Source organism: Phoca vitulina, unplaced genomic scaffold (assembly GCF_004348235.1).
Source record: "Phoca vitulina isolate PV1807 unplaced genomic scaffold, GSC_HSeal_1.0 scaffold2, whole genome shotgun sequence".
Classification (NCBI taxonomy): Eukaryota; Metazoa; Chordata; class Mammalia; order Carnivora; family Phocidae; genus Phoca; species Phoca vitulina.
Genome location: NW_022589705.1, coordinates 73,948,246 through 73,966,230, shown reverse-complemented (window position 1 = coordinate 73,966,230; position 17,985 = coordinate 73,948,246). Strand labels below are relative to the sequence as shown.

The window sequence follows — 17,985 nt, the reverse complement described above, 5'->3', positions numbered from 1 at the left end:
AATACATTACCTTTATTTTAAACATTCTATGAAAATGAATAGAATAAAATGTATAGGGGCGCCTGGGTGGCTCAGTCAGTTAAGCGTCTGCTTTCAGCTCAGGTTATGGTTATGGAGTCCTGGGATCAAGTCCTGTGTTGGGCTCCCTGCTCAGTGGGGAGTCTGCTTCTCCTTCTCCCTCCACCCCTCCCCCTGCTCATGCTCTCTCTCGCTTGTGCTCTCTTCCTCTCAAATAAATCAATGAAATCTTTTTTAAAAATTAAAAAAAAGAATAAAGTGTATAGTCCTCTTTAGCTGCCTCCTAATTCCCTCATTGAGGTAACCACTATTAATATTTTATGTGTACATATAATCCCTGACATTTTTCTGTGCATTTGTAGTTTTGCATATACAAGTACATATTATATTTTATATTAACAAGATCGTATTGTACATCTTATCCTGCAACTGTATTTTTTCACCTTAAGAACACATTTTAGGGGCGCCTGGGTGGCTCAGTCGTTAAGCACCTGCCTTCGGCTCAGGTCATGATAAGGGTCCTGGGGTCGAACCCCGCATCGGGCTCCCTGCTAGGTGGGAGGCCTACTTCTCCCTCTCCCACTCCCCTTGCTTGTGTTCCCTCTCTCGCTGTCTCTCTCTATCAAATAAATAAATAAAATCTTTAAAAAAAGAATATATTTTAGAGATCCTTCCATGCCAATACATATGGATGTATCTCATACATTTTAATTGTTACTTATTATTCTATAATAGAAATGTAACCCACTTTTTAACAATTCCCTTTGGTGAATGTTAAGGTTGTTTCTATTTTTTCCTATTGCAATCAATGCTGTAATGAACAAACATCCTTGTATGTGTGTACAAAAGTTCAAGTTTCTCAAAACAAAGACCAAGAATGGAATTAAGTGTTTGAGGGAAGGCACAATTAAGTTTTTAATAGACACTGACTGACTACCTTCCAAAAATGCTGTCCCAATTTACAACCCCACCAACATTGTTCAAGAATAGTAATTTCACTCACTCTTACCAACTGGTTGTAATAAATTTTTAAGATATTTTTCAAGCTAGGAATTTATTTTATTTTATTTATTAAAAAACTTATTTATTTATTTGAGAAAGAGAGTGAGCGAGAGAGAGAGAGCACAAGTGGGGAAGGAGTAGAGGGAGAGGGAGAAGCAGACTGCCCACTGAGCAGGGAGCCCAATGCGGGGCTGGATCCCGGCACTCCAAGATCATGACCTGAGCCAAAGGCAGACGTTTAATTGACTGAGCCACCCAGGCACGCCTGAAGCTAGGAATTTTTAGAATATCTCATTTTTGTACTTTGCTTTTCTGATTGCTAATGATTGCACACATTTTCATATTTGTTAGCATTTGTATTTCTTCTGTGAGTTGCTAATTTTTCTGCTGTATTGTTAGTCTTTTTTTTTTTTTAAAGATTTTATTTATTTATTTGAGAGAGAGAATGAGATAGAGAGAGCATGAGAGGGGGGAGGGTCAGAGGGAGAAGCAGACTCCCTGCTGAGCAGGGAGCCCGATGCGGGACTCGATCCAGGGACTCCAGGATCATGACCTGAGCCGAAGGCAGTCGCTTAACCAACTGAGCCACCCAGGCGCCCTGTATTGTTAGTCTTAAACTGACTGTTTTGTAGGAGACCTTTATAGTTAATTTTAGGGTGTTTTTTGTGAGAAGTTTTAATTTTTCATGTTATTAAATCTGTTGGTCTTTTTCCTTATGTTTTCCAAATTTTGTATTTTGTTTAAGAATGCCTTTCCTACCCCCTCAAAATTTGGAAATACTTTTCTTTTAAAGGTTTATTTATTTATTTTAGAAAGAAAGAGAGTGGGAAAGGGGCAGAGGGAGAGGAAGAGAAGTAGACTCTGTGCCGAGCATGGAGCCTGACGTGGAGCTCGATCCCAAGACCCTGAGATCATGATCCGAGCTGAAACCAAGAGTCTGACGCCTAGGCGCCCCCAAATTTGGAAATATTCTATAGTTTCTAGTATTACTTTGTGTTTGAAGTTTATCTATTTTAATCAACCTGGAATTTATTTTTGTGTATGGTGTGAGCAATGGTTGGAGCATATTATTTTTCCCAAATGAATAGCCAGTTGTCCCAACAACATTTGTTACAGACAATATTTTCCCCTCTAATTTGAAATGCCATCTTTTTCATACCAAATTCCAATAGATAGATAGATGGGGAAGAAAATCTGGTCTTGGACACTTTATTCTTTTTATGTTCATCTATTCTTGCGCTAATAATATTATATTTGAATAATTATAGCCTCATAGCACATTTTGATATCTGATAGGGTAAGTCCTTCCTCCCATTTGGTCAACATTTTTGGCTATTCTAACATTTTTTTGTCAACCTGCCAAATTTCATTTTTAAAAAGATCAATTTGAGTAGCAATAGCATCTTTAAAATAAGTGGTCTCCCATATGTCTTTATTTATTTGGATATTCTTTTATATCTTAGAGTAAAACTTCATAATTTTATTCATATAGGACATTCACATTTCTCACTAAGTTTATTTCTTGGTTCTTTATAGACATTGCAGCAATTGTGAATTGATTCTTTTCTGTGACATATTCTAATAAGTTATTGCTGGTCTATAGGAAAGCTATTGATTTATATATGATACTTTTATATATAACTATTTTATTAACATTCATTCTAATAATTTTTCAGTTGGTTCACTTAGATTTTGTAGGCACTATCTTTCTTCTTCAAATAATGCTTTTATTGTGTCTTTTTTCCCAATATTTATACCTTATCTTTTCTTGTCTCTCAGCAGTAGTTAAGTACTCCAATGCATTGTTGACTAGTACAGATGATCATTGACATGCTTTTCTTGTACTTTAACTTAGTGGGGTTTGCCATTTTTATTTTAACAGGTAATTTGGTGGGTAGATTCTCAATTATCAGAAGCATGAATGCATTATCTAAACAAATTGTTGACTTAGAGTTGCTTCATTCAACAGAGAGCAAGACATCATGAAAGATATTCTGCAGCTGACTTCCCTTTGTCCGCTAGAAATATCCTGACAAAGGGAACAAAATGTTAACAGTTTATTTGAGGTGAGTTTCATGGAGACTAAAGACCCGCCCAAATACTTTCTCACTTACTCCTTGCATGAGTGGCACAATTTGTGCATATTATAGTAACATGTTCAACTTAATAGGATGCACCTGCATTTAATATAAAGTATTTAATTTGATAGAATGTATCTTTATATAATATTTACACATTTAACTTTGGATGATTGCCTTTATAGGGATCATAGTGTGGGCATCCCCTTATGTGGAACCTCTACTATAAGTACAATGTTTGCCTTTGGTTTCTGGTAGATACTTTTTATGACATTATCGAAAGATAATAATAATAGCAGAAGTTACTATATATTTGTAATAGTTACTGTTGAAATTGCTTCATATATTAACTCATTTAGAAAATTTCCTTCTAGGGGCGCCTGGGTGGCTCAGTCGTTAAGCGTCTGCCTTCAGCTCAGGTCATGATCCAGGGGTCCTGGGATCAAGCCCCACGTTGGGCTCCCTGCTTGGCGGGAAGTCTGCTTCTTCCTCTCCCACTCCCCCTGCTTGTGTTCCCTCTCTTGCTGTGTCTTTCTCTGTCAAATAAATAAATAAAATCTTTTTAAAAAAAAGAAAGAAAATTTCCTTCTATTCCCAGCTTACTAATAATCATGTGTGTGTGTGTGTGTGTGTGTGTGTGTGTGTACGTGTGTGTGTGTTAACAGGAGTGTGGGATTTTACCGAATGGTTTTTCAGCATCTATTGGGATAATCTTATGACTTTTCTCCTTTATTCTGCCACTGTAAGGAATGAAATCAATACACCTCCTAGTGTTGAATCAGAACCTCATGGAGTCCCTTAATCTATCAACATCATCACTTTTCACTAATTATCCCACTCTCCTCATATTCTCATTTTTTTTCTCTCCCAGTCTAGATTCCATGGTACATCACTGCAATCACAATATTGTAAATATTCATAATTCTCTTGTCGCTTTCTTTTCATTACATTCACTGACAGAACTCCAAATCCCCTTACACCCAATTCACTGCGTAGTCCACGTCTGTACCTGAGCAGCTGGACATAGCTGGAGAAAATCACTCACCTGTGCTGTCTCAACTGAAATTTCTGACTACAAACCTTAAATGAAACTCAATACTTCCCAGTAATGCTGCTATACTCCCCCTGGTATAATTTTGTTTCCCCACTGTCCAATATGACCTTTTCTACTCCCTTCAAACCTCCAACATACTCCGTCCCCCTTCACTCTCATATGACTTCAATTTATAATTCATTGAGAAAGTAGAAGCATTCAGATTCATCTTCCTCCCACCTAATCTACCAACTTTTCTTTCTTTCTTTGACACAGAGAGAGAGAGTCTACCAACTTTTCTGATCTGCATGAGGATCCATATTCACTGCTTTTTCACCTGGGTCTACACTCTTATCCCACATTCCTGTGTCTTCCCAAGGATCAAATTCCTTCCCTCTGCTGTACCATCAATTTCTCCTTCTCTACCAGATCATGTCTATCACCAAAATCACATGCCTAAGGATCTCTCATCTTAAAACACACATAAACAAAATTCTCCCTTGACAGCATATGTCTCTTCAGCTACCATTCCACTTACTCCTACTCATAACCTTTCCATAAGTCTTCAAACTTATGGGAAGGTTGTCTATATTTGCTTTCTCTGCTTCTTAACCTTTCATAATGATCCAACCAACCTTTTAACCTCTTCACTCCCTGAAGTTGCACTTGTCAAAGCTACCATTGACCTCTAGTTTGCCAAATACACTTCTCTGTTGTTCTCATCTTGACCAACTTCTATGAAGTTTTCAACATGGTTAACCACTTCCTTCTTGAAACACTTTCTTTTATTAGCTTCAATAATATACCACTCTCCTCATTTCCTTCTACTTTATTGGCTGATGCTTCCTAGTCTCCTTTGCTGGCTTCTTGTTAAGCCAACCTCCAAATGTTGAAGTGATTCAGGACTCCATTCTCTGCCCTCTTGTCTTCTCACTCCTTTGTTGATCTCATCCAGCTCTAGTGATCTAGTTTTCCTTTCTTTCTTTCTTTCTTTCTTTCTTTCTTTCTTTCTTTCTTTCTTTCTTTCAGATTTATTTATTTATTTGAGAGAGAGCAAGCACAGGTGGGGGAGGGGCAGAGGGAGAGGAAGAGAGAGAATCTCAATCAGAATCCCCACTGAATACAGAGCCTGATGCAGGGCTCAATACCGAGACCCTGAGGTCAGGACCTGAGCCAAACACAGACGTTTAACCCTCTGAGCCACCCAGGCGCCTCATGTGTCCCAGAGGTTTTGAACAGATGTGTTTTCATTTTCATTTGTTTCCATGATTTTTTAAAATTCTTCTTTAATTTCCTGGTTGACCCATTCATTCTTTAGTAGGATGCTCTTTAGCCTTCATGTATTTGAGTTCTTTCCAAATTTCCTCTTGTGATTGAGTTCCAGTTTCAAAGCATTGTGGTCCGAAAATATGCAGGGAATGATCCCAATCTTTTGGTACCGGTTGAGACCTGATTTGTGACCCAGCATGTGATCTATTCTGGAGAATGTTCCATGTGCACTTGAGAAGAATATGTATTCTGTTGCTTTAGGATGGAATGCTCTGAATATATCTGTGAAGTCCATCTGGTCCAGTGTGTTATTCAAAGCCCTTGTTTCCTTGTTGATCTGCTTAGATGATCTGTCCATTGCAGTGAGTGGGGTGTTAAAGTCCCCTACTTATTATTGTATTATTATTGGTGTGTTTCTTTAATTTTGTTATTAATTGGTTTATATAATTGGCTGCTCCCATGTTAGGGGCATAAATATTTACAATTGTTAGATCTTCTTGTTGGATAGACCCTTTAATTATGATATAGTGTCCTTCCTCATCTCTTATTACAGTCTCTCGTTCAAAATCTAATTGGTCTGATATAAGGATTGCCACACCAGTTTTTTTTTTTTTTTTTGATGTCCATTAGCATGATAAATGGTTTTCTACCCTCTCACTTTAAATCTGGAGGTGTCTTTGGGCCTAAAATGAATCTCCTGCTGACAGCATATCGATGGATCTTGCTTTTTTATCCAATCTGATACCCTGTGTCTTTTGATTGGGGCATTTAATCCATTTACATTCAGAGTAACTATTGAAAAATATGAATTTGTGCCATTGTATTATCTGTAAAGTCACTGTTTCTGTGTATTGTCTCTTTTCCTTTCTGGTCTATGTTACTTTTGGGCTCTCTCTTTGCTTAAAGGATCCCTTTTAATATTTCTTGCAGGGCTGATTTAGTGATCACAAATTTTTTTAGTTTCTGTCCTGGAAGCCTTTTATCTCTCCTTCAATTTTGAATGACATCCTAGCTGGATAAAGTATTCTTGGCTGCATATTTTTCTCATTTAGCACCTTGAATATATCATGCCAGTCCTTTCTGCCCTGCCATGTCTCTGTGAATAGGTCTCTGCCAGCCTAATGCTTCTACCCTTGTAGGTTACGGATCTCTTGTCCCAAGCAGCTTTCAGGATTTTCTCTTTGTCTCTGAGATTTGCAAGTTTCACTATTATATGTCAGGGTGTTGACCCCATTTTTATTGATTTTGAGGGGAGTTCTCTGTGCCTCCTGGACTTGAATTCCTGTTTCTCCAGATTAGGAAAGTTCTCTGCTATAATTTGCTCCAATATACCTTCTGCCTCTCTCTCTCTCTCTCTCTCTCTCTCTCACTTCTTCTTCTGGGATCCCAATTATTCTAATATTGTTTCACTTTATGGTATCACTTATCCCTCGAATTCTCCCCTCATGATCCAGTAGTTGTTTATCTCTCTTTTTCTCAGCTTTTTTATTCTCCATCAATTTATCTTCCATATCACTAATTCTCTCTTCTGCTTCATTTATCCTAGCATTTAGAGCCTCCATTTTTTATTGCATCTCATTAATAGCCTTTTTTATTTCAACTTGATTTTGATTAGATTTTAGTTCTTTTATTTCCTCAGAAAGGGATTCTCTAGTGTCTTCTATGCTTTTTTTCAAGCCCAGCTAGTATCTTTATAATCATTATTCTGATCTCTAGTTCCAACATCTTACTTATATCCATACTGATTAGGTCTCTGGCAGTCAGTACTGCCTCTTGTTCTCTTTTTTGAGGTGAATTTTTCTGTCTTATCATTCTGACAAGAGAAGAATAGATGAACAAGAGAACAAAATGTTAAAATGGCAACAACAACCCCAGAGAAATACACACCAAACAAATCAGAAGAGAACTGAAACTGAAAAAAAATAAATAAAATTTAAAAAAGAAAGAATATAGGGGTGTCTGGGTGGCTCAGATGGTTGGGCATCTGCCTTTGGCTCAGGTCATGATCTCCAGGTCTTGGGATCGAGCCCCACATCATGTCATCAGGCTCCCAAGTCAGCAGGGAGTCTGCTTGCTTCTCTCTCTGCCTCTCCCCCTGCTCATGCTGTCTCTCTCTCTCAAATGAATAAATAAAATCTTTTTTTTAAAAAAAGAGAGAGAAATTGGGGTGCCTGGATGGCTCAGTCATTGGGCGTCTGCCCTTCAGCTCGGGTCATAATCCCAGGATCCTGGGATTGAGCCCCGCATTGGGCTCCCTGTTCTGTGGGAAGTCTGCTTCTCCCTCTCCCACTCCCCCTGCTTCTGTTCCCTCTCTCACTGTGTCTCTCTCTGTCAAATAAATAAATAAAAATCTATAAAAAAAAAAGAGAGAGAGAGAGAATATAATCAGACAGGTTCAACAGAACAGAGCAATACACTGGATCCTGTGTGTATTTTGGTCTGTTTGTTAGAAAACTAGATCCCAAAATTGTAAAGAAAGAAAAACTTGTATATGTACAAAAATAAAATTAAATACAATGAAAGGATAGAATGTAACTGTAAAAATGAAAATTAAAAGACAAAAAAAAAGAAGGAATATAAACAGGTGAACAGAACAGAGCAATACATATATTCTGAGTGTATTTTGGTTCGTTTGTTAGAGGAAATTACATCTCAAAATTGTAAAGAAAGAAAAACTTATATAAATAAAATTAAATACATTGAAAGGATAGAATATAACTGTAAAGATGAAAATTTTAAAATGTCAACCAAAAAAAAAAAAAAGAAGAAGACAAAAAAGAGAGCATATGATCAGACAAGTGAAGAATACAGAGCCAAACACTAGATTCTGGATGTATTTTGGTTTGTTAAAAGAAACTGCATCCCAAAATTGTAGAGAAAGAAAAATTTATATATATATATAAAATTAAATACAGCAAAAGGATAGAACTTAACTGTAAAAATGAAAGTTAAAAAAGATTTTTTAAAAAGAGTTGATAAAATAAGAAAATGGTTGAAAAAGGAAAGAGAAAAGGGGTGCCTGGGTGGCTCAGGTCATGATCCCAGGGTCCTGGGATCGAGCCCGCATCAGGCTCCCTGCTCAGCAGGAAGCCTGCTTCTCCCTCTCCCACTCCCCCTGCTTGTGTTACCTCTCTCGTGTCTATCTCTGTCCAATAAGTAAATAAAATATTTTTTAAAAAGGAAAGAGAAAAAAATTAAAATTCAAAGACTAAAGAATCATGGGGAAAAAACCATGAATTCTATATACTATTTTCCCCTAGCACTGGAGTTTTACAGTTCTCTATGATTGGAAAACTTGGTCTTATCTTATTCTTTTGGTTTATTTTCTGTTCATTATTAGTCTCATTTCAAGACTGAACTGCATGAGGAGAGGAACCCCACTTCTCTGGCTCACCCTTGGATCCCCATTACCTAACCCAGGGTTTGGCACATGACAAATATTCAATAAATAGTTGCTGAAAAAATTCAGTAACATATAAGTCAATGAATATTTTCATATTAACTTAATAGACTCTAAAGAACCACAAAAGTCATCTGACCTTACCTTTTTCATCATTTCAAACTTGCTTCAATACCCTCAGAGCCTGGAGCTCACTACTTCCTGAGAACCCTTCCCTTTGGATAAGTCTGGGTATTAGAAAGGTCTTTCCAAAATCAGTTATTTCCCCCCAACCTATAGATAAAGAAAGCTTGTTCTGGGCTAGGGCGGAAGTCAAAGGGATTGGGCTTTTTTTGAGCCCTTAAAGTGCCAGGCACAGTGTTAGGTGCTTTTCATTCATCATCTTCTTTGATCATCTCAGTAACTCTAAGAAACCGTGTCATCTCCATTTCACAGATGAGAAAGCTGAGGTTCAGAGAGATGAGGAGACTTACTCAATGTCACGTGGCCTATAGAATTGAAATTTGAGAATTACACTATAGATTTGAAATTCAAATTAGATTTATCTCATTCCCTAATTCATTCCCTTTATTTCATCTTGAAGAAGAAAGAAAAAAATCAATTGTCCCAGTTAAAAAGTGTAGTAGAAACAAAGGCTGGAAGTAAAAGCAAACATATTAATTGATTTGTTTGTCAAAGCCTCATGCACTGCCCTCCTTAGTAGTTACGCCATCTCGTAAAGATGGCAAAATCAAATATAGTTGGCAAGTCTCTCTATTCCTGGCCCTAGATCATGGATATGTAGAAAGCTGCCTGCTTGCAAAATACAAATGAGGGCCACTTTTTTTTTTTTTTTTAAGTTCCAGGAGTTCTTTTATTGTTTGACTGACAGGACAACAAAACCAGTCAGAGAAGTCCCCAAGGAAATGATGGTCATGTTTCATTGTTGTTTGCCCTCTGGTCTTTCATCTTCTAAACATTTATTATTTTTCTTTTACAGATATTAGACATTTATTTTTATCACAAATGCAATCCAAGTGTGAATAAATAAATGTATTATCTTTTAACATCTGCCCCCCACCATGTTCCTTTAAATAGAAAAAGGAGCTAAGTGTCTCTTCAAAGCCTGTGTGGCCATGTTGTCCCACCTATGGTTTTAAAAACAGACCATAACTTACCTTCTGAAATCCCTTCTTGAACTACAGCTCATTCTGTTAAAGAAATCCTGGGAAAGAAGTCCTATTGATATTGTCAATAGTCTCCAAAAGGTGAGGATGGTAACTGGGCTGAAGGCAACTGAGAGGGGTCTTCAGCAAACTGAGGACCATTGGGAAATCGTGCAGAGGCAAATCTTGTCAATGAGATACCAGGTCCTATAATTAAAGCTAGAATGCCACCCATCGCTGCTGACCCAACCATGGCCACTGGTCCATTTCTTGCTGTCAGTATGGCTCCTGTTAAGGCAACACTTGTGATGGAGTTCGAGGGATCTTCTTTTGCTCTGACTTGAACCACAGTTCAGTCAGTCATGAAAAATAAACCTCCCCAAACTGCAAAGCTACCTCCCAACCGCGGAGCCCTGGTTTTAATAGCTGTGAAACTCCCTTGTAGTCTGTGGTTTACTCCCACTGGAGAATTGTGAAAATCTTTGAGTGCTTGAAAGATACCACCATCTATGGTATCCATGGTAAAGGCCCCACCACAATCATCCACAGTTCGCAAGGGCAAGGCTCTCGCATATATTCCTCCATCTTGACTCCACCAAAAAAAAAAAAACCTGTTTTTTTTCTTAAGTTTTTATTAAAATTCCAGTTAGTTAACATATGGTATAATATTAGCTTTAGGTGTACGAAACTGTGATTCCACACTTCCATACAACACCTGGTACTTATTACAGCAAGTGCACTCCTTAATCCCATCACCATTTCCTCCATCCCTGTCCCTCCTCCCCTCTGGTAACCATTAGTTTGTTAAAAGGGCTACTTCTTAAAAAAAAAGAGAGAGAGAGAGTCACTTCTATTCAACATGGTACTGGAGGTTTAGGGCAATTAAGTAAGAATATAAAAGAAAAAGCATCTGTATTGGAAAAGAGAAAGTTAAAACTATCTCTATTTGCAGATAACATGATCTTATATATAGAAGATGCTAAAAAAATCCACACACACACAAATTAACTGCTAGAGGTAATAAACCTATTCAGTAAGATTGCAGATGCAAGATTAATATAAAAAAATCAATTGTATTTCTATATATTAGCAATGAACAATCCAAAAATGAAATTAAGAAGACAATTCCACTTACAATAGCACCAAAAAGAATAAAATACTCAGGAATAAATTTAACCAAAGAAGTATAAAATTTGCACTCTGAAAACTACAAAACATTATTGAAAAAAATTAAAGAAAAACTAAAGAAATGAAAACATATCCTGTGTTTATAGATTGTGATATTTAATACTATCAAAATAGCAATAATCCTCAAATTAATCTGCAGATTGAATATAATCCTTATCAAAATTCCAACTGCCTTTTTTTTTGCAGATGCAGACAAGCTGATTCTAAATTTCATCTGGACATGCAAGAGACCCAGAATAGCCAAAACAATCTTGAAAAAGAAGAACAAAGTTGGAGGACTGACACTTCCTGATTTCCAAGCTACAAAGCTATAGTAATTGAGACAGTGTGATACTAGCATAACAAAAGACAAAGATTGATAGAATTGAGAGTCCAAAAATAAACCCTTACATTTGCAGCTGATTGATTTTGACAAGGGTTGTAGGCCATGGGGGAAAGAAGTCTTAAACAAATGGTGCCTGGACAACTGTATCTACATGCAAAAGAATAAATTTGAACCCTACCTCCCATCATATACAAAAGTAAACTCCAAATAGATCAAAGACCTAAATGTAAGAGCTAAAACTATAAAATGCTTAAAAGACAAGATAGGAATAAATCTTCATGACTTTGGATTAGGTTTCTTAGATATGATAGCAAAAAACCACAAGCAATCAGAGAAAAATTAGATTGTTGAAATTAAAAACTTTTGTGCTTCAGGGGCACCTGGGTGGCTCAGTCGGTTGAATGTCCAATTCTTGATTTTGACTCTGGTCATGATCTCAGAGTCCTGGGATTGAGCCCCAGGTCAGTCTCCACACTCAGTGGGGAATCTGCTTGAGGATTTCTCTCCCTCTGCCCCTCCTCACCTCAAATAAATAAATAAATCTTTAAAAAAAATAAAAAGAACAGAAGATTTGAATCAGCATTTCTCCAAAGTTATACAAATAGACAACAAGTACATAAATAGATGCTCAACACCATCCGTCCTTAGGGAAATGTAAACTAAATACACAATGAGATACCACCTCATACCCATGAGGATAGGTATAATTTTTTAAAATCTGAAAATAAAAAATATTGGCAAGAATGTGGAGAAATTAGAGCCCTCACACATTGCTGATGGGAATATAAAATAGTGTAGCCACTGTGGAAAACATTTCTTCAAAAAGTTAAACATAGAGTTATCATATAACCTAGCAATTCTCCTCCTAGGTATATACCCAGAAGTGAAAAGTTATATATCCACACAAAACTTATATGTATCCACACAAAAACTTGCACATGGGTGTTCATAACAGCATTATTATAGCCAAAAATGGAGACAATCCAAATGTCCTTCAACTGATTACTGGATCAACAAAATACGGTGTATACATACAATGGAGTATTATTCAGCATTAAAAGCAATGGAGTAGTGGGGTGCCTGGGTGGCTCAATCAGTTAAGCATCCAACTCTTGATCTCAGCTCAGGTCTTGATCTCAGGGTCATGAGTTCAAGCCCCACATTGGGCCCCATCTTGAGCATGGAGCCTACTTAAAAACAAAACAAAACAAAACAAAACAATGAAGTATTGATGCATGCTACAATACGGATAAACCTTGAAAACATTATGGTAAGTGAAAGAAACTAGATGCAAAAGAGCACATACTGTATTATTCCATTTATATGAAATGTCCAGAATAGGCAAATCCATAGAGACAGAAAGTAAATTAGTGGTTGCCAGGGGCTGGGGTGTAGGGTTTCTTTTTGGATGATGAAAGTGTGTTGGAATTGGATAGTGGTGATGATTGCACAACTTTGTGAATACACTAAAAACCACTGAATTTTACACATTAAAATGGCGAATTTTATCATATGTGAATTTTATCTCAATTAAAAAAATGCAAAAGAATGAGGCTGCCAGTAGGAGCAGGTGGGCAGAAATTCCATTTGGATGCCAGGTGGTGTCTCTTGGCAAGCTAGTCTGGTTCAGTAGTGTCCAGTGCAGGTCCCTGTCCTCCTCAGCCAAGTGGCTCCACTTCAGCTCCCACTTAAGATTTTTGTTTGCATAAGGGGTTCCCCAGCTAAAAAAGAATGAAAGCCCTTGGCCCAACTGATCAACTGCAAAGAAGTTCCTCCCCGACTTCTAAGCTCCAGACTTGTGCAATGTTAGTATGAGGAGAGGCTGAGGAGTCAAAACATCAACAGAGGCCAGTGGCCCAGACAAGGGTTGGAGTGTCACAAATAGGGCTGCTGGCTGGAACCCAGCCTTCTGGCACAGTGTCTGATAGGAAGGCTCCCTCTGGCTCCTTCTGGTCTCAGGGGAGCATTGACATATTTGAGAGGTTTAGTTTCATTCATAAACCTTGACTGAGCATGTTCTGGCTCTCATCCCCAGATGGGTGAGCCAAGTTCCTGTCCTCAGGTGGCTCAGGCACAGGATGTGAAAACATGCTCAGTCCCTGACAGTCCTCTCCCCTCTCTTGGACTGAGCTGAGATCTTGGGTTCACTGTCTCTCAAAGGACAGCAAGAGAGTGGCAGGGGAGCAGCTCTTAGCCCAGGGAAAGGAGGGAAGGGATGAAAATTAGTGACTATTGGGCACATATATTGGGCCAGGCACACAGGAACATGCGCATATATGACTTGACTTCCTCCTTACCGACTCCTTTAGCAGTAGGTGAAGGGACTTGTCCCAGGTACTTGGAGCTAGTATGCTGTAGAACTGAGATTTGAACCCAGGATCATCTGATTTGAAAGTCGGTGCTCTGGAGAAGCTGGAAGTTCACCCAGAGTTTTTCACCTAGGCCCCTCCATTGGACCATTTCTAGCTCCCACTATTTACACATTACTTGCTCATTCATTCATTCATTCATTCATTCCATAAATTTCCCTGAGTAGGCATTTGGTGCCACATAATGTGTTAGGCAACAGACACACAAACCTGAATACCCAAATAAGGCATGAGCCCTGCCTTCAAGGATTTATAATGCATTGGGAGCTAAGCCTGGACTGAGATATAAGACCAGGGGCTGAGTTAATTATACCACCAAGGGAGGCCCTATGGTGGTTTGGCCAGATGGCAAGTGGTTTTAATATGAGAATGAGAATTCAAGGTTTGGGACAATGGGGGCAAATATATTGCTGATTCTCTACCCAGCCCCCACCCTGTCCTGTAGATATGTGGGGTGTGGGAAAATGAGCAGCCTCCATCAGAGAGAGCTGAGGGGGAAGTGGTATTCTGGGGCATGGCTTCTACTCAGCCACAGCAGGAAGTGGAGGGAGGGCTTGCTGAACAACAGGCCAAGGCTTAGGGGACTTTACTGACTATAGAACTTTGGTTTGGGAGGGCTTAGAAGGGTCTTTGGGAAGGGGCCAGTGGGTGCTAGAGTGGGTTTGGGAAGGAGAATGTAGATGATCAGAGTGGTCAAGAATAACAGAGTGAGAGACAGGGGATTGAGGCATCGCAGTCCCGACTGAAACAAGGTAAATACATTTCATACGCAGGTTTCTGAGGCTATTTTTGGTACAGGAAACAAGCTATCATCCTTGCTCAGGGTACCAAATAGAACATGGGGGAAATTTGTTAGGAAGTGGGAGACTGAAAATCAGCCTCAACTCAGGCTGGAAGCCACCAGCACTGTTTAAACTATGGGAGGAATTTAGCCTGGAGTAGAGAAGAAGGGAGGTGGCTACTAGGTTTAACTCAAAGCTTGATCTCTAGTTGGTTTTTCTTATACTCTTAGCTGTAAACCTGTCTGTTCATTTAGTGAATACTTCCTCCTCTTCAAACTTGCTGTCCCCTCTTACTGTTTCCAGTTAATATCTGATTTAACAGAGAAGTATGGTGCTATGGAAAGAACTTCGAATATAGTATCCGTCACTATAGAATCTAGTCACTCAATTAAAAGTCCCACTTCCATAGCCAGTCAGCGATGGAAGCAGCCAGAACTAGAATGCAGGATTTAGAACTCCAATTTTTCCATCCTTCACTGCGGTATCATATAACGCAGAGCCTGACTTCCTTAGCTTCCCTGAACTTCGGTTTCCTTAACAATACCTACCTTATAGTCACTGTGAAGATTAAATGACATGTGAAGCCCATAATACAATGCCTGGCCATGGTATGCCCCTAACATTTTTTATCATTACATGCAAAAATTACCTGGCTCTCTGGCTTTGATGCTCAAATGAACATCTCATTATACATGTTACAGGCTGAACATACGAAATTCATATACTGAAATCCTTACCCCACTATCTCAGAATGTGACTGCATTTGGAGATAGAGTCTTTAAAGGGGTAATTACGTTAAAACAAAGTCTGTAAGTTGGGCCCTAATCCAGCATGATGGGTGTCCTTACAGGAAGAGGACATTTTTACACAGACATGTACAGAGGGAAGATCATGTGAAGACACAGTGGGAAGACAGCCATCTACAAGCAAAAAAGAGAGATCTCAGAAGAAACCCGTCCTTGGACTTGGACGTCCAGCCTCCAGAACAGCCAGAAAATTAATTTCTGTTGTTTAGGCCACTCAGTCTGTGGTACTTTGTGATGGCAGCCCTAGCAAACAAGACATACACATTGTACCCTTTTAACTGGTGGGCAGAAGACTCCCTCGTTTTGCTGACTAGAAACTGCTTCTTGGGCTGTAGTGCTATGCTCTCCAACTCAAAAGTTCCAGCTAAAAGCCCCAAAGGCGCTGGTCCCACTGGGGGGGCCATGCTGCCTTGGAGTGGGTGTTGCTCCCTTGGCTCTTGGCGGCTAAGAGGAAGTCATGTGAGAAAGCAAGACTTGCCCTTCTGAAGTGCTTGGTGACTTGCTGACCAGAGGTGGTTGTGGTGTGACTAGCAAGAGAATGCATCATGCATCATGGTCCATTCCCGGGGTGCTTTCAGGCTGCATGGGGAGGGAAGGGCAACTGGGTGTGCGATCTGGATGAAGCAATGGAGGAAAAGTGTTCCGTCTGTGGTGACCCTGGTGTCCTCTGTCCTAGGACAGTAGAGAAAGAGGAGACAGAGGAGAAAGAAGGGGTCTGAGGTGGGAGGAAGGAGGAGAGGTGCCTGATGTGAATCATAGGGCACTTTCCACCGCCAGAAGTGGTGAACTGTGTGGATCAGCGGGGTCTGGAATCCCGATCTTTTGCGGGGTACCGTTTGCCGGGAGGCTCTGGGACCACCGCACGAATCACCCCCCGCCCCGCCAGCCTTTTGCCGGGTTGGCGGTCCTGGGCGACTGGGCAGTGCGAACGGGCGCGCGCGCACCCGACACGTCCTCGGGGCACTGCCCCCTCCGGGCGCGCGCGCGCCCCCGCCCCACCCCGTCCCGCCCCCCGCCGGGCTCCGTGGACCGGGCGCCCGGGGCCGCGCACGCCCCCTCCTCGAGCCGGGACCCTGGGTCGCGCGCGCCCCGCGCCTCCTCCCCGCCCGGCGGGCGCGCGCGCTGGCTCCCGCTCCCGCTCCCGCTGGCAGCGGCGGCAGTGGCGGCGGGGATTGTTTTTGTTGTCGCTGAGGCCGGAAGAGCCGCGGGAGCCGGGTCCCTGTCCCCGGGCCGGGCGCCGCCGCCGCCCCCTGCCCAGCGCCCGCGTCTCCGCGGCGCCCCCCCCCAGCGCCAATATTCCGGAGATCAAGCGTTACGCGGCGGCGGCGGCGGCGGCGGGGCCCGGAGCGGGAGGCGCCGGGGACCGGGGCGAGGCGGCCCCCGCCGCCGCCATGGAGGCGCTGGGACCCGGTGAGGAGCGCGCTCGGGCCGGGGCCGGATTGCGGCCCCGGGACTGGTGGGCGGGTGCGTCGCTCCGGGTCTCCCCCATCGGCTCTTGCTTACCTGGGTTCGGGCCGTCAGGCGTGGGGGAAGGGGATCCGTGCCCCATAGCACAGGGCGGAGGGAGCTGACCCGGGCCTTGGGGGGCGGAGACCGCGGTCCAGCCTGGAGAGACGAGGCAGGGCTCGAGGTCTAAGGGAGGCAGGCCCAGGGTGGTGACCCCCGTCCCCAGGGGGACGGGAGACCTAACCGAACCTCCGGGAGGTGGTCTGTGCTCCAGGGTTGAGGCAGGCCAGTTCGGGCCTCAGAAGGAATGATCTGTGCCGAGTGCTCAACTGAGGCCTGGCCTCTACTGGCCCGGGAAGGACACCCTCCTACTACCAGGGGACATTCTGGGCATGGGGCCACACCCGTGTTTTTCTTTGCACTGGTAGACGGTCCAGAGCCCTCAGATAAGGAAGAAGAACTTCCCCCAAACACTTCTCATGACCCCCCAAAGGCCAAGAGGCAAAGTACCCACCCTCTCAAAGGCCCTGAAGTCTCAGGAAATATGGTCCTATGTCTGTCAGTCTGTGCAACAGTCCGGGAGTGATCTGGGCTATCGCCTTAGTGACAGGCAAGTGTCCAGTGAGCCCCTTCTAGTATAGGCTTTAATGCCCTGAGTGCTCTTCTAACTGGGTTATCGTTGGTTGGGAGGATTAAATGAAGGTGAAAGTGCTTTGGAAACTGTAATTCCCCATCTTTTGGAATGACCTCTGTTTATCTCTCCCAGTCGGCCCAAACTAGAGGAACCATTCCAGGTTGTAACAAATGCTCTGCAGGCTGGGAACCTGGTGCTCCCTCCTCAAACCCCAACAGGTTTCTAATGCCTTCGCTAAGCAGGGTTTAGAGGCTGTGATAGAATTAACTTTATATCAAACCTTATCTACATAGTGGACTTAGTTGTAGGGCATTTCATTTTTTTAGTGTGCAGAAAATTCAGTTTACCATTTGAGTTTGGAAACTTTGCCGGTTTGTTTACTTAGAACTTGTTTACAGAACTGAATGATTAAAACCCACTTTAATTTGCTGCTTAAAATATTTTTTAAAGGCCCCCATAATCAAATTTCGCATGCCTTTTAAAAATAAAT

General features: G+C 41.4%; 1 protein-coding gene and 1 pseudogene across 2 annotated transcripts in view; one reads left to right on the top strand and one right to left on the bottom strand.

The window, feature by feature from the left end:
- Positions 1 to 10,018: 10,018 nt before the first annotated feature.
- Positions 10,019 to 10,530, bottom strand: LOC116640446 (annotated as a pseudogene).
- Positions 10,531 to 16,747: 6,217 nt separating this feature from the next.
- Positions 16,748 to 17,985, top strand: part of LOC116621918 (protein argonaute-4) — a 37,081-nt gene continuing 35,843 nt past the window's right edge. Inside the window, exon 1 of one of the 2 annotated variants that reach the window (XM_032387946.1) lies at positions 16,748 to 16,825. In XM_032387946.1, coding sequence (XP_032243837.1) covers positions 16,807 to 16,825 — 19 coding nt within the window. In that variant the 5' untranslated portion in view covers positions 16,748 to 16,806. Of the gene's footprint in view, positions 16,880 to 17,985 lie in introns of both variants that reach the window. The other variant, XM_032387938.1, reaches the window with a different exon arrangement.